The 16,851-nt window shown below is 43.6% G+C and overlaps 1 protein-coding gene across 2 annotated transcripts in view; it reads right to left on the bottom strand.

Annotated features, from left to right (window-relative positions):
- iqub (IQ motif and ubiquitin domain containing) overlaps positions 1–12,964 on the bottom strand; it is a 30,544-nt gene extending 17,580 nt beyond the window's left edge. Inside the window, exons 1-5 of one of the 2 annotated variants that reach the window (XM_032548368.1) lie at positions 12,486–12,964; positions 10,289–10,378; positions 8,723–8,857; positions 1,843–2,010; positions 625–800 (exon numbers count right to left, since the gene is read on the bottom strand). In XM_032548368.1, coding sequence (XP_032404259.1) covers positions 625–800; positions 1,843–2,010; positions 8,723–8,857; positions 10,289–10,352 — 543 coding nt within the window. In that variant the 5' untranslated portion in view covers positions 10,353–10,378; positions 12,486–12,964. Of the gene's footprint in view, positions 1–624; positions 801–1,842; positions 2,011–8,722; positions 8,858–10,288; positions 10,379–11,029; positions 11,555–12,485 lie in introns of those variants that run through there. The other variant, XM_032548359.1, reaches the window with a different exon arrangement.
- Between the last annotated feature and the right edge of the window lie 3,887 nt (positions 12,965–16,851).

Raw genomic sequence — 16,851 nt, 5'->3', positions numbered from 1 at the left:
TTGTGGTCACAAATGCATGGATCACTGTTTCAAAGTGCTGTTTGGAAATAATAGGTTTTACTTTGGCTAGCTGCCTTAAGTGGAAAAAGCTGGATTTTACAAAGGCTCTAATGTGTGCTTCCAGCTTAAGACCAGCATCCATCTTGACCCCTAAATTTGTAATAACCGGCTTGACATACTGGGCCAAAGAGCCAAAATTGGTCAGGGAATCTAAAGTGGATCTGCCAAAAATCACCACCTCTGTCTTATCTTCATTAAGTTTCAAGAAATTTAGGCCCACCCAGGTCTTCAAATCTTCCAGACATAAAAACAGAGACTGAAGAGAGGTGGAGTCTACATTCTTTAGTGGTAAATATATCTGGTGTCATCTGCATAACAATGAAAATCAATTCCATATTTTCTAAAAATAGAGCCAAGAGGAAGGAGGTACAACAAGAAAAGGAGGGCCTAGAACTGAGCCCTGTGGGACAGTGGAGCAGAGGGGGACCTACAGGCATCAAGACAGACACAGAAAGTGAAATAAGATTTAAACCAGTCCAGAGCCACCATCATATTGACTAGAAGCCATTTAAAATATTTTCTAATGTGTGACATTCTTAACAGTTTTGGAGAGCTGCGTGTTACCTGTATGCCCAGACTGTGGACCAGCACACCTCTGTCAGGCCTCTTTTTAGGAAGGGTCTGGACAGCGGCGTTGTGGTATTCCACCCCAGTCAACCGGTGCCTGTAGCCCCCAAGGAAGGGCTTCTTCTGGTGGGAACGCTCTATCTCCACTACCACCTCCTTAAACACCCCTTCATCTGGAAAACAGACACAAAAACATATTCAGGATCAAAAGTTCAGTGCTCTAAACAAAGAACATGACTACCACCTAGTGGTCAAACAATTATTAGCTGAGTAAGTCAGACTGGATTAGGGTGTGATAGCTGGTGCTGCTGGGAACATTCAGCTTTCTGCGGTAGAGTCGAGGAAGGATGAGATGATGTAATGTTGTTACTGGGCCATGTGAAAAAAGCTGCCTAAAAAACTGTCATGCTGGGCCCTTTAAGGGCGGAGCTTAGAGCAGCAGGGAGCAGAATGCAGACAAGAAAGGGAGAGAAGAAAAAAAGGAGCTGTAGAGTTTACTGTTTGCATTTTGTTGTCACCTCGTTTGATTTGTGTGCATGGAAATGCAAGTAAGTAATGTTAGAAGTTAAGGATATTGTTTATTTAGCCGAATATTTAAATTTTTACCCTTAATTGATAGCATGCTTTGTTCACATGCACATTCAATAAGAGTCACACAACCTGGATGTTATTTAGTAATTGTGATATTATTCAGGTCATATCCAGACACTGATGCTGTATTATTATTTATCTTTCTAGAACCACACAATTTCGTCAGATTAAGAAATAAACAGCAAGTGCAAGTTAAACCCACTGGAGTGCGACTGCGTTTCTTTGGAGTTCTAACCGGACTCACCACAGTAATCTGAACATTTCCACTAGCAAATTACAGTCCCTTACTTTGAACTATGTAGAAGATGAGCTTTGGTCTTGAACTTCTGGGCAACAGTTCCAGACTAGCAACATTTTCTATCAACAAACACACCTAAAACCTGGTGGTGGCAGCATTTCTTTTTTCAAGATGGTAGCTCTTCCTACCCTATTGTTACCGTATGATATAACTCTAACCCCACAGATGGTTTTGTTGAGGGGAATGAAAGTAGAAGCAGTTCCAGATTCTACTGAATGCTGGGAATAAAACAAAACTGTTTTATTTAAGTTTTCAGTATCAGCTTTGATTAATTCATGTCTTCAGCGTTGGGTTTAAGTTATTACTGATTACGTTTGAGGCCATACCTTTTTGGACCCGTACAGTAATGACATCGGGCATGCTGTCATGTTCTGGGGGGCGGAGAAGGAGGAGCGGGTAAGAAGTTGGGTCAGAGGAGCTCATCTCCATCTGGGTGGAGCTGTGAGGTCGGATGCCAAGTTCCATCAGGCTCTGCTTCTCCTCCACCACTCTACCTGCAAAAGAGTGATCTGAGGTTCTGTCTTTTCTTAAACCAAAACACTCTGGAGATCATAATATGAGGTTAAACATTAAAACAAAGCAGAACATCACAGAAATCTGTATAGTGTTGGCATTATGTAGCCTATGAAACATTTCTACTTTGCTTAGAATCATAACATCAACAACATGAAGACCTAAGACAATCCTCCATAAGTAAAAAGAAAGGAGCAGCTCGTTTCAGGTCCAGTCTTCAGACAGCTGAAGCTTTACCACTATGACCAGGAGTAAAACACACAAATGTGCCTAGAATTTAATCAAAAATAATAACAGCAACAGAAAATATTACATAAAAGTGCTGACCAGTGTGAGATGTACAAGCCTCAGTAATCACAGATGGGTCTTAATGAATCTTAACTGTTTTATGGCTAACTATTCCAAATCTGAGTAGTTGCCTGTCAGATGTCTGTCAGATAGATTAGAGATTTTCTGTATCCGACTAAAGCGCTACCTGTCTGCTCCATAGGGAGTGTGGCTTTGACATCATTTACTTGAGGGACTGGACTGGTAAAACGTTCAAAAGTCAGCTTTATTGAAATAATACCATCAAAACATAGGAGGTTAAACTTCATAATGTTGCCTTTGCATTGGCTTTTGATCTGAAACTTTCAGAGCTTCCTTGTAGAACATCCCAGGTTTAAAACTGACTGGTTAGTTTGGTTAACAAAAACGTAAGACAAAGTCAAAGCATAGAGATTGAGTTTGACAAGTAAAAACAAACATGATCTGATCAAAAGAAAACAGATAAAATTAGTTTTAACAGTATTTATGAGATTTGTATTTAAGTTGGGAGCCCAAAACACACCCAGAGATCTGAACTTATCTACTTTCTGGATTTTCTTCATCGTCAATCAGCACTGTGTTAACATTTCAAAAATTGTGTGTTCCAGACACAAGTCAGCTGATTCTTCTCTAGACATGTATTATCATCATCAAGGCAGGTCAGGCAGTAACCAGACAGTAATCAGTCCCTGGCTGGAAAGGCCGTTCTAACTAGGGGTACATCGATTTATTGGCCGGCTGGTTTATCGACGTTCGTTGGGACAAGCTGTTGTTTTCCATTGCCATTCTCTGTACTATGGCAGATGAAATTGAGAGAGTGGCACCAAAATATTATGTAGTGAATGATCAGTAATCTGTGATTGGCCAGGAAACTGCAATTGGTGCAGCTTTAGTTTTAACATTCAGATCTTAGTTATATAACTTAGTAGGACATCAAACAAGATAGATGTATCACTGATAACCCGCACAATAAATGGTGTCCTAAATCATAGGCGTAACTTCCTGAAGGACTGGTGTGGACATGTCCCCACCAACTCTGGACTGACGGGCACAGTCCCCACCAACATTTCCTATTTTTCTTTATATGCCTGCATCTATGCAACTCAACAGCAGCTGCACGCTGTATTCAAAGCATCAACAGTTAATTAATGATTTTTAAAATTCCTTTGTAAAACGTAAATGGCAAGTCCGCTCAGTGATCTAGTGGATTGGATGTCACGTGACTTACTGTGCATTAAGTCAGGAATATCGTTGGTGGTGAAAATTAAACAAAGAATCTGAAAAAGGGACCCAAGGTTTTAATTGAAAACGCTACGACAGCAAGATAACAAGGTCCAAAGGGAATCACTTCACAGGTCAGTAAAAAGCCTTCATTAAAAATGTATATAAGAAAGTGGAGAGTAGGTTAGTTATGCTAGCTTAACTTTTATCAACATGTACTCTTGCTATGCAGTTCAGAGTATTTCGGTTCAATTAACACAAAATAAGGTGAACTAGACACATTTTCTGGCAGATAATAAGGAGTGCAAGTGTTTAAGTAGCTAATCAACCACCGCTAGTGTTCAGGCGATCACTTTGGTGTTTTTACTTTTTTGTGTGGGAAATATTTTGTGGGGTTTTTTTAGTGTTAATTCCTGATGCACTTGAACGTATTCTTTGCTCTATACTCCCGGGGCTGTTGTTATTGGTTGCCATGTGTAACAACTTTAGAAAAATGTGCATTTATTTTTTATTATTATAATGTTTAAAATTTCACCAAATCCTGATTAACACTGAAGAATTCTATTTCTTTGTTATATTTTAAGAATTCTATTATTTTACTAATTTTGACAAGCACTAGTACCTGTACTGTCACTTTAAGAGAGTGTCTTATGACATCAGCATTGTACTGTTCAGTTGGCGCTAGGCTGCCTGAGAAGAGGTAGGAACTTTTCTTTGCTTTAGGTTGCGCTCGCGTTTTATGAAATGTGTAAAATAATTGTAAGTGCATGCAGCTGTGAATGTTAATTTGTTTTAACACATATAGAGGAGTTTTCTTTTTGATAAGTTAAGAAAATTTTTCTTAAATGTTAGAGCAGATATTGTTATTAGTTAGACACAGGGTTTCTCCATGTGTTTGTCTGCTAGGGGAATTCCGACTCCTGTGAATGGAAGAGCTGCATGTTAAAGTCATTTTTATTTCTATTTGTGCAGGTATGTGCATTTGGTTCTGTTGTTCTACAATGTTTAAGTCAGTTGTATTTAGGGAACAAAACATCTGATTCAGAGTTTTTTATTTTTATTTTACAAGAAATCTACCTTTTTATTATTGTGGATTTATTTACGAGAACAATAGTACTGTACTAGCTTGAGTTGGCGCTAGGCTGCCTGAGAAGAGGGGAATTCCGACTCCTGTGAATGGAAGAGCTGCATGTTAAAGGGATTTTTATTTCTATTTCTGCAGGCCTCTGTCAGCAACCTGCATTAAAGAACAACCAGCAACTCCGACTCCGTTCTTCATCTGAACACCACAAGGTTAACCGACTGTATAAGACCAGGTTATCAGTAAAGAACACTAATAGTATACACCGGTTACACATGGCAACGTGCCATGGCTGACAGACTGGGAAAAATAATACAATCACCCGTTTTTCTACATTTTCCCTGGACTAATTGCATAATTGAACGTGGCAATATTCAGATCAATCATCAAATAGGATGAAATATTTCATAAAGCAAGCCAAAGTTTGTTAAATTTTAAACCATGGCTCCTACAGCGACTATTAAGTAAAATTAAATTATTGGTCAATATAAAAGAGAAATTCGCTTTGTTCTCTCTTGTATCTTTACAGAACTGACAGAAACCAAACTATTTATAGATTTATATGCAGACAGAAAATATATTTTACATGTCCAAACATCAGCATCTCAGCTTTAAGCCACATTTTATAGAATCCAGTAACATCGATGGCACTCTACTCGCCAACTGTTCCAACCAGTTGGTAAATAGTTTTTGGGTCTCTAATATTTGCTATATTAAAGCAAATATACTCAGCAAATACAGACTCGTTCCATAAATTAGAATATGACTGAAAAGTTCCTTTGTTACTAATTCCATCACCAAGTGAAAGACATTATATAGATTAATTAGATGTTTTAACATATTTATATTTCGTAGTATGTTCAATACCTGCTAAAAGATGATTTTTCGAAAGGTACTATTAATCTGACAAGCCTGATCAGGACATATATCCTAATTTATTGAATAAGACTGTCTGGCATTCACATGCAAGTGTTGGCTTTATTCTTGGCACTAAAAAAGAAAAGGTCTTCCAGTAACTGTGGTACATCAGCACCCCTTCGTTGCCCCCCAACCCCTCCTCGTCCCCACTAACTTGCAACACAAAGTTACACCCTTCACCTAAATCACATGTATCAAACTCAAGGCCCGCGGGCCACATATGGCCCGCTACGTCATTTTATGTGGCCCTCTCCCCCACCACCGTTTTACAGCCCCATTAATTGACTTAAAATAGGTTTTGAGCACGAATTGACTACAAACTACATCTCCCATAATGCCTTCCCGATTGTTACCAGCCAACATTACGGCTTCTCGCCACTAGAGTGCAGCAGAGTCACCTCAAGCTGATTATTAATTTTCCCAGCGAATAAAACTGAAACATCGACAAGCTAACAAGCTAAAGAGCGAAGTTTAGCTGAGCAGTTTAAAAATACTGAGCATATTTTTAAACTGAGCAGTAATTTTACATCCATGCAAACTCAAATGTAATATTTAAAACTTGAATACATAAAATCAGTTATTTAACAATATGAGGCGTTGTTTAATTTATTTTTAACATTGTATTTTCATACGTTTATGCTAGGATTGCCCAAGTCTAGTTTTCCAGACCTATCACTCTGCAAATTTAGATGTGCTCCTTCTCTAACACACCTGGATCATTGACTCATTCATAGGCCTCTACAGAACTGAGTTGCTGCTAATGAGAGAAGTCAACTTTTTGTCTGGGGTATGTTTTAGCAGGGACGCATCTAAAAGTTGCAGTCTGGAGGACTGCACTTGGGCATTCCTGATTTATACCGTCAATGTGGCCCATTGAGGGTGGTCAATATGCTGAAGTGGCCCTTGGTGAAATTGAGTTTGACACCTCTGACCTAAATAAATACTCCATTGATGAACCTTATTATCAATATGAATTGTCGGTGCACTTTTCTGTGTGTGGAGGCAGAGATCAACCAGTGATCTGTTCAAGTCTTGTCTGATCTGATCCAGCTGCTTGTATTTATCTAAACCCGAGTCACAGCTGATTTTTCACCTTTTCCTGTCTTGTGCGAAATTCTGTTCCCTTGTGAAAACCTGTTTTCCGCGTGTCGGGAGCGCACATTGCAGCCAGAGAGGAGCATCTGACCATTTTTACGGCGCTTCTGATCAATTTCTTGGTAAAACAACTCATATAATCGTGTCAAGGTTGTAACTTTCAGTTTAATCGGCAGCTAACAAAATTGTAAAATAAATAAATAAACGAGGTCTTGTGTGGAGTTTTTCTTACATTGTTTTGTGTTATTTTTTAATCACCAGGAGAGTCCGTTTTTCCAGCTTTTGTCACTTATGCCTGACAAATAAAAGTCACCAAACACAGTTTTCCAACACGCAGTGTGTATTTATAATTTTTCATTGCTGATATAAGAGGATGGAAACTGGCTGATAACGAGGCACAAAAATTAAGACTTCCTGAAAAGATGAGAGTGTAGACTTTCTGGAAAATCCCGTTCTAATGTAAAATATGACAGACTGCTGGATAAAAGAAATTTCTAGTCAATTTTTGGTGGCTCAATCACACATAACAATTATTGAAAATTTTGGAAATATTTGTTCTTTATTTGACAAAGTTATCAGGGGGAACCAAATATTTCAGCTGCCTGAAATAATCTGTTCCCCCTCCACAACATGGGTACAAATTAATTTACCAGCAAGTCTTTAACTGTGTTTATTCCTCTCATCAACAATAAATCCTGTATATTTGGTAGCATTTGCCTAAATTGTGAGAGATGGGGGTGGGGGGGGGACCAGATACTTTAGCAACCTGAGATGATCTTATTCCCCTGTATAACATGGGAACAAATTATTTTTTCACAAACTCTTTAGCTGTGTTTATTCCTCTCTTCATCATCTACAAATCATGTCAATTTGGTAACATTTGCTCTTTATTTGCCAAAGTTACTTGGGGGAAATCAAATATTTTTAGCTGACAGAAATAACCTGTTCTCCCTTCAAACAGTGTTGAACAGGTTGTTTCTGGCAGTTAAAATATTTGGTTCCTCCCTCATAACTTTGTCTAATGAAAATGTCTCTAAACTTACAGGATTTATCTTGATGATGAGAGGAAAAAGCACAGTTAATTTGTTCACAATTTGTAATTGGGAACAAATTATTTTGTGAAAAAATTATTTGTTCCCATGTTATGGGGGGGAACAGATGATCTCAGGTAACTAAAATATTTGGTTCCCTCCAAGTAACTTTGGCAAATAAAGAGTAAATATTACCAAATATTTGTTTATAATATTTGTTGTTGACGAAGAGAAGATTAAACTGAAAGTTACAACCTTGAGATGAATATATGAGTTGTTTTACCGAGAAATCGATCAGAAGCGCCGTGAAAATGGTCAGATGCGCCTCTCTGGCCGCAGGGTGAACTCCCGACACAGAGGGAACAGATTTTCACAAGGGAACAGACTTTCGGACATGACCTATTCTCTTAAACTGGCATACCCTTCTACAAGCATCTGGGGTTCTTTGTTGGATCATATTTTTTTCTACCTCAACAACAGTAAGAGTTCTAGATTTCCATATAACTGTAAAACACAGAGAGACTGATTTAATCATGTTCTGTTCAAAGACAACATGATTCTTAAACCCCTCTGAGACTTCCACCACTGGCCAGTTGAAAACCTCTGAAGCTTGCTGTGGAGTTGTTGCAGTTACAAATATGACAAGATAATATGCATCGAGCTGGCAATGGACATCTTCACAACTTGTAGGTGATTCATTAAAAGCAGAGAAGTAGTGGTCCTAAAATGGATCCTTGTGATCCATCATTAAAATATTAAAATTCACATTCAAATTTGTATGCACATGAGTAATGGATGGACATTTTAAAAGCATTTTTATCAATAAAGTCTGATATAAAATAAGCTTCCACCCCAAATAGATCTTTAGTCTTTCAGTTTTTTTCAATTTATGTAATAAATAGATATGTTTAATCTACTCAATCCATTTAGCCATACACTGGAAGATAAATCACGTGCAGTTTTTAAAGGTTTTGCATGTGACAAAGCAGGACTAAGATGAGAAATGTGATGTGAGGTTGGAAGCTAAAGCAAATGACTCACCATTCAGGTAGAGCTGCAGCACCTCCAGTGGGACTTTCAGCTCTGAGGCCAGGTGATGCTTCATCTCTTCAATGGTGAGCCCGATGGCGAAAGCCATGGTCATCACATGACCCCCTGGCACCAGCACAACTTTCACTGAAAGCATACACAGACTCTGTCTGTCATCACATTGTCCTTACTGCTGAAATGGGACATTTCTATATTAAATTTCTATTTTTAATTTGACACATTTTAAAGAGTTTTAAAAAAACAAGTCATTTCAGACATTGTCCATGTTGTCAAGTGCATATGATTTGAAAATGAACATCCATATTTTTCTCCTATGACAGACAGACTTAACTGTCATTCAACTGCACATTTAAAATGTACATATTGAACAAAATTTTGTTGCAAGGCTCTAATAATAATAACAAATAAATAAATAATAAAAAGCATGAATATAAGTATAGATAATTTAAAAAATAATGGGACACGTTAAATATCCCAAATACTTGCAGATCATTTTTGACAATGTAACTTTACAAACAGCACCACATGGTACACATGAAGAAAATGATGCAGCTCTGCTAAAACAATCTCAAATACAGAAACCAAAAAGATGTGTAAGGAACATAAAATTATGGTTTTAATGTTTCAAAGAATAGAATCAGCTACTGATCCACTCCAGAATTAACAAAAATTGATCTGCAAGAAGTTTTCACAAAGGCCCTTTGTTATAAACCAGTGGTGCCCAAAGTGGGTTCTGGAGGGCCGGCATCCTGCATGTTTTAGTCTCTCCCTGGTTTAAAGCACCTGGATCAAATGATGGCTAAGGAGAACATTGACCTGCTGAAAAGGTTGTTGGTACCACCAGGGAGAGAACTAAAGCATGCCGGATGTCGGCCCTTGAGGACCCACTTTGGGCACCCCTGTTATAAACCAACATATGCTGAAAGACATTACAGTTGACCAAATAACACAGTGAGTGACCTAAAGAGACATGGAAGAACATTTTATGGATTCAGGGAACCAGAATTGTACTTTTTGGTTCTAGGAACCAATAGTTTATGAGACAACCATGCAACTTTTCTTTTCTAAGGGAAAACCCAGAAATGCAGATGAGATCAAGGCTGGAACACCTGAACACAGGTGTCAGACTTTGTTCGACTCCATCCAACCCAGATGTGAAAACGTTCACAGAAACGATGCCTTTACAACCAAATACTAGTTCAGTGATTCACAGGAAACAGAAATCTTCAAGCATTTCTCACTTTACACAATAAATGTTGGACTCTGGAAATAACATTGCTAACACTGCTATTTTGAACAGTCTAATATTTTGTAAATTAATATAATCATGTTTCTCATGTTTTGCTTTAAAATTCAATTAGCAATATTTCAAATCATTACAGAAATAAAAAGTTATTACAAAGATAAAGGGTTAAAACTCAGTTATCATTTGAACGCAGCTCAAAATAACTAAGGCTCTGTTGATGCTTCACTTCTCCTCCAAACTCAAATAAATCACTGATCAACATGCAGAGCCCAGCAGGCTGTACTGTAGTGTCTGGTTGCAGTCATGCTTACCTGTAGCTGTTGAGTTTTTAACATTTGTTTCATTATCATCAAGCTCATCAGCATCATCAGGCATTTGATCCTCCACAGCATCCAGAACAGCTAGATCACACAAAAAGGAAGGAATTTCACAGAAAGCCTCCTCTTTGCTTTCTAAAATAACAGCGCTTATGAGTAGATTTTTATAGTAATTACTTTATGACAGACAAATTCTAGATGACCCTTCAGAATTTAATATAAATCTGAATAATTCCAAATACAAGTTGATTAGGATAGCTTGAGATGAAATAAATATATTTTCTATGGAGCTTTGAACATTTCCTGTGTTCTGTTGCAGATCATCACATAGATCACCTAGCTCGACTTCCAGTGTCTTTTACATCCTGATCTACATTTGCAAAGAAAAAAACAAGAGAAAAGTGGCTGAGAAGGAGCGAGGAGGCCATTGTGTTTATTTCGGCTTCTGATTACATTTGCCTGTTTACTTTAATACAGCTCTTTACTAATCACTTCCTCATACACTCCTTCCATTCCTTGGTATGATTAGTGCTCAGGCTGAACAGCAACATATTGCTTCAACATAGCAACGTGTTATCAGGTGTCACCACTTAAACGCACCGAGCAAAACAGGACATTTATGTAGACAGCCTGTATGTCTGTGTCTTCAGGTAGACTATGAAGGTAAAAAGAATAACAGCTCTTCCACTGAGAACTTTTGGCCAAGTTCTCAGTGTTTTTTTTTTTTTGCCTTACTCGCACTGGGCTCATCTGAACAGGAGCCGTCTTCGCTCTCCTCCTCTCTGCCGCCCCCTGATGGCTGCGTTATAGTACTTCCAACTGTCTGCGGGCTCTCTTTAGTCTTCTCGTTCTCTTCCTCTTCCTCTCTGTCCTCTGTGGTTTCTCCTGGTTTGCTCATTGTGGTTTGAACTGGCAGCGTGAGGATATCTTGGTAGAGAAGTACTGAACTTAAATCAACAAATGTTCTATAAGAAAGTCTGACCGCAACAAATCCACGACAAACCGCGTCGAGATTAAAACCTGGAAACCCGTCAATATCTACATTTACGAATAAAGTCGTTGCTATATTTTTGTTAATTTATCAATGGAAAAAAAGGTTTGCAAATTACAAACCTAAGCTTTCGAAGGCGTAGGTTTAAAATGGCTGAGTAAAACGTTTACATGTTGCCATAGCAACCGGTTTGTCTTTGTATAAGGATCACCAGGGCCGGACTTAGGAGGGTGTGGGCCCCTGGGCTTGAGCCAAGGTGTGGGGCGGCCCTAGGGCCCCACTTAATAATCGTTATATATATATATATATATATATATATATATATATATATATATATATATATACAGTATGTGTGTGTGTGTGTGTGTGTGTGGGGGTGTGTGTGTGTGTGTGTGGAACCGATTCTATCTTATCTACAAACCTTATCCACCTACAAGGTCACAAAAATCAGCCACTGTCCACCATGAGGCTGATGGACAGTCCCAAGCTCCAGGTCATCCCAGGTCATCTCTACATGCAAGGTTTACAACAGTCAAGTCAGATTTTTAAAGATCGTGATCAGCCAGAAAATTGCTACTGGTGCACCTTTAATGAATGTAAAGATCATTACTACAAACAAAATAGTTATTAAAGAAATACTTGAACATCTTGAGTATGTCTATTCAACAGATCTTTCCTAAGGAAGAACAAATGTGACGATGTTCTCTATCCATCCTCAATGTACAGTATTTATATTTATTTATCCTTCTTCATTTCTATCTTTATCGTCTCTCTCCCTCTTTCAATTTTTATCAACTTTATCTTTCTCTGTAATTATCAGGTTTATTTCCTTACCAAGTTCAGACTGTCAGGTTATCTCCCCTCTGAGAGCCAAACCTGCTCAAAACTGTTATTCTGTGATGACCGGATGTAGCTGAGTGTCAGGGCAGGACGCACTCGAGTTAATACAGTCGGTCCTTCCTTCGCCATATGATTAGGACAGTTCAGCTGCTAGCTGGAAGCTAAAGCTAGTTTTAACTTCACATTGAGCGAGCAGAGCGTCGCATTACTTTTCTGTGACTTTAGCCGTTTTCTTTCTCTGTTGCTTTTTTCCTCACGGAAACTCGTTTCAAAGCTTCACTGACTTTTAGCATCGTTTAAAATACAAAACCCAGCCGCGGCGGATGGAGGAGAACTCATCATGTGTTTGGATGTACTCACCACTTGGAGCTGGCTTTTAAAAAGGCGATCAGGAGAAGAATCGATTCTGATGTTTGTAAAGATGTTCCGATGCTTTAAAATTAACATCATATTTTAATAGCTCCCTGCTTCTTGCTCAGCCCAGTAAGCTCACACGAACTCATCAGTTTTTACCCAAAGTGCAGGATCAGTACTGTACGGATTATCCGTGGTCATCGCTGCACCTGGCGAAGAAGTTCGCCCTTCCGCCGCCTCTGGGCGGCACCGGATCAGTCAGAGATCCAGGTTCTGGCGGACCATAGAACCGCTGTTAGCAAGGCTAACGTCTTGAGAAGCGGAGAGGGACGATGGTTCTGTTCCATGTCCGATATGAGTTTAAAAAACCCTGTTAGCTTGGATATTTTCTTCATCACCTGTCGGTCGCGCTCTTCTTTTTCTTTCGTTCCTGCGCTCCGCTGTCATTCATTCTGTTGTCCGCCATCGTGAGAAATGACTCCGTGACGCTCCGCCCCAAAGCGTCAGAAGCAACTTGGACCAATAATGATCAAGCTTTCATGATGGACGTTTGCCAGAACAAATTAGACATTTTTTTTTTCAATAACACCGCAAAAATCCTCTTAGTCAGTGATAAAATTAAGACATTATCACCTTATTCATTCACAAAATACAAAGCATCTTGCTAAAATCCGGGCTTGAGGATCACATGACCAAACAAGCTATGAAGATGTCATGAAGTGCGGTGGTGTTGGTGGTGAGGCAGATGCAGCGGACCCAGGTATGATGAATATGATGAGTTTAATTATAAATAAATCCAACAACGAGCAGCAGGCACCAGGAAACACAGACGAAACAGAAGCTAACATTGACGTTGACGAAAAAATGACGAGGACCCGACGACGAACAAAGAACACAGGTGGAGTTAAATACACGGGAGGGTAATCACAGAGACGAGACACACCTGGGAACAATCAAGGGGAGGACAGGACAACGAAGAGACTAAGGACACAGAAAACTCTAAATAAACACAGAAAAACACAGATCCTGACAGTACCCCCCCCTCAAGGGCGGCTACCAGACGCCCAAAAAACAAAAACACAACAAGGGTGGGCGGAGGGGCGCTGGACGGGGGGCCAGAGTTCAGAAAAAAACAAAAAACAACCCACCGTTGTGGGCGGAAACACAGGGAGGGCCAAGAGTCCATAAACAAACAAAAAACTACCCACAGGGTGGGCGGAGGCAAAGGAGGCGGGAACCACGGAAGTGGTCTGGCGGTCGTCCGCGGCGGCGGGAACCACGGAGGCGGTCCGGCGGTCGTCCGCGGCGCCGGAGGCGGGAACCACGGAGGCGGTCCGGCGGCCGTCCGCGGCGCCGGAGGCGGGAACCACGGAGACGGTCCGGCGGCCGTCCGCGGCGCTGGAGGCGGGAACCATGGAGACGGTCCGGCGGCCGTCCGCGGTGCTGGAGGCGGGAACCACGGAGGCGGTCCGGCGGCCGTCCGCGGCGCTGGAGGCGGGAACCACGGAGGCGGGAACCACGGAGGCGGTCCGGCGGCCGTCCGCGGCGCTGGAGGCGGGAACCACGGAGGCGGTCCGGCGGCCGTCCGCGGCGCTGGAGGTGGCGATGAGTCCCGGGGGCCGCCCACAGACGGCGACGACGAGCCCCCCGAGGCAGGGTCTCTGGTGGAGCACAGGGGGTCTCGGTCGGAACGCTGGGGGTCTCGGTCTCGGGTGGAACGCAGGGAGTCTCGGTCTCAGGTGGAACGCAGGGAGTCTCGGTCTCGGGTGGAACGCAGGGAGTCTCGGTCTCGGGTGGAACGCAGGGAGTCTCGGTCTCGGGTGGAACGCAGGGAGTCTCGGTCTCGGGTGGAACGCAGGGAGTCTCGGTCTCGGGTGGAACGCAGGGAGTCTCGGTCTCGGGTGGAACGCAGGGAGTCTCGGTCTCAGGAGGAACGCAGGGGGTCTCGGAAGGAACACAGGGAGTCTCAGTCGTCTCGGAAGGAACGCTGGGAGTCTGAGTCGTCTCGGAAGGAACGCTGGGAGTCTGAGTCGTCTCGGAAGGAACGCTGGGAGTCTCGGTCTCGGAAGGAACACTGGGAGTCTCGGAAGGAACACTGGGAGTCTCGGAAGGAACACTGGGAGTCTCGGAAGGAACACTGGGAGTCTCGGAAGGAACACTGGGAGTCTTGGAAGGTGCGCCGGCTGGAACGCCGGCTGATTCGGCCTCGGGTGCGCCGGCTGGAACGCCGGCTGATTCGGCCTCGGGTGCGCCGGCTGGAACGCCGGCTGATTCGGCCTCGGGTGCGCCGGCTGGAACGCCGGCTGATTCGGCCTCGGGTGCGCCGGCTGGAACGCCGGCTGATTCGGCCTCGGGTGCGCCGGCTGGAACGCCGGCTGATTCGGCCTCCGGTGCGCCGGCTTGAACGCCGGCTGATTCGGCCTCGGATGCGCCGGCTGGAACGCCGGCTGATTCGGCCTCGGATGCGCCGGCTGGAGGTGAGCCGGAGCGGAGCCTCGGGGCCGGCTGCGGGGGCGAGCCGCAGCGAAGCCTTGGAAGCGGCTGCGGGGGCGAGCCGCAGCGAAGCCTTGGAAGCGGCCGCGGGGGCGAGCCGCAGCGAAGCCTTGGAAGCGGCCGCGGGGGCGAGCCGCAGCGAAGCCTTGGAAGCGGCCGCGGGGGCGAGCCGCAGCGAAGCCTTGGAACCGGCCGCGGGGGCGAGCCGCAGCGAAGCCTTGGAACCGGCCGCGGGGGCGAGCCGCAGCGAAGCCTTGGAACCGGCCGCGGGGGCGAGCCGCAGCGAAGCCTTGGAACCGGCCGCGGGGGCGAGCCGCAGCGAAGCCTTGGAAGCGGCCGCGGGGGCGAGCCGCAGCGAAGCCTTGGAACCGGCCGCGGGGGCGAGCCGCAGCGAAGCCTTGGAACCGGCCGCGGGGGCGAGCCGCAGCGAAGCCTTGGAACCGGCCGCGGGGGCGAGCCGCAGCGAAGCCTTGGAACCGGCCGCGGGGGCGAGCCGCAGCGAAGCCTTGGAACCGGCTGCGGGGGCGAGCCGCAGCGAAGCCTTGGAAACGGCTGCGGAGGTGACAGCTCCGGAAGGCGACGAGGGGCCGGGTCCACCGGCGGCTCACGTCGCTGTCTCCGGGCTGACCGTGGAGGTGGCGGCTCCGGAAAGCGACGAGGGGCCGGGTCTGCCGGCGGCTCACGTCGCTGTCTCCGAGCGGGCAGCGGAGGTGGCGGCTCCGGAAAGCGACGAGGGGCCGGGTCTGCCGGCGGCTCACGTCGCCGTCTCCGGGCTGACAGCGGAGGTGACGGATCCGGAAGGCGACGAGGGGCCGGGTTCACCGGCGGCTCACGTCGCTGTCTCCCCCGGCGTGAGTAACGGCGGGGGCCGAATCCGGAGGGCTTTGGGGTGGGGACTGGTAGGATCTGGCGTTGGCTAATCGCCAGGGTGTAGTCCGACACCAGTCCCATCTCTTCCAGCAGCAGCGGAGATGGCAGGATCTCAACGTCCCTTTAGAGATCCCGCTGAGCCAACTCCAACTGCTGCTGGAACCATACCTCCGGGTCGTGCTGGGCCATGAGCTGCTGTCTCACCATCGGTCTGGTCGGGTCCTTCTGTCATGAAGTGCGGTGGTGTTGGTGGTGAGGCAGATGCAGCGGACCCAGGTATGATGAATATGATGAGTTTAATTATAAATAAATCCAACAACGAGCAGCAGGCACCAGGAAACACAGACGAAACAGAAGCTAACATTGACGTTGACGAAAAAATGACGAGGACCCGACGACGAACAAAGAACACAGGTGGAGTTAAATACACGGGAGGGTAATCACAGAGACGAGACACACCTGGGAACAATCAAGGGGAGGACAGGACAACGAAGAGACTAAGGACACAGAAAACTCTAAATAAACACAGAAAAACACAGATCCTGACAGAAGATAGCTCGAGACCTATTTTAGATTACATACCATATGGCAGGGTGGGCAATTCATTTTTACCGGGGGCCGCATGAGCAACCGGAGCACTGCTGGAGGGCCACAACAGTATTTCAATTTAATTTTGCTCAGTATTATTTTTGATATACCGTAAGATAAATAATAATAATAATAAGAATTTAATTTAACCTAACATAACTTTATACAAAAGCAGATTGCTTTTGATGGTTTTATTTAAACTCTTAATCCTTAAATATTTATATTAGGCTATGTGAAATTGAAAAAAGAAAACAAAAACAATCATTGAATCACTGCAATTTATTTTAAAATTGTTCACACTTTAACTTTGTTCTACAAACAAGGAAAAACAACAAACAACTTAACAAGTTTATAGAAATACAACAAACAATAACTTATGTTTTTTTACCTCTTCAGTGTGAATAATCCAGTCTGTTCTGAG

Source organism: Xiphophorus hellerii, chromosome 2 (genome assembly GCF_003331165.1).
Source record: "Xiphophorus hellerii strain 12219 chromosome 2, Xiphophorus_hellerii-4.1, whole genome shotgun sequence".
NCBI lineage: Eukaryota > Metazoa > Chordata > Actinopteri > Cyprinodontiformes > Poeciliidae > Xiphophorus > Xiphophorus hellerii.
This window is presented reverse-complemented; position numbering and strand designations above follow the sequence as displayed.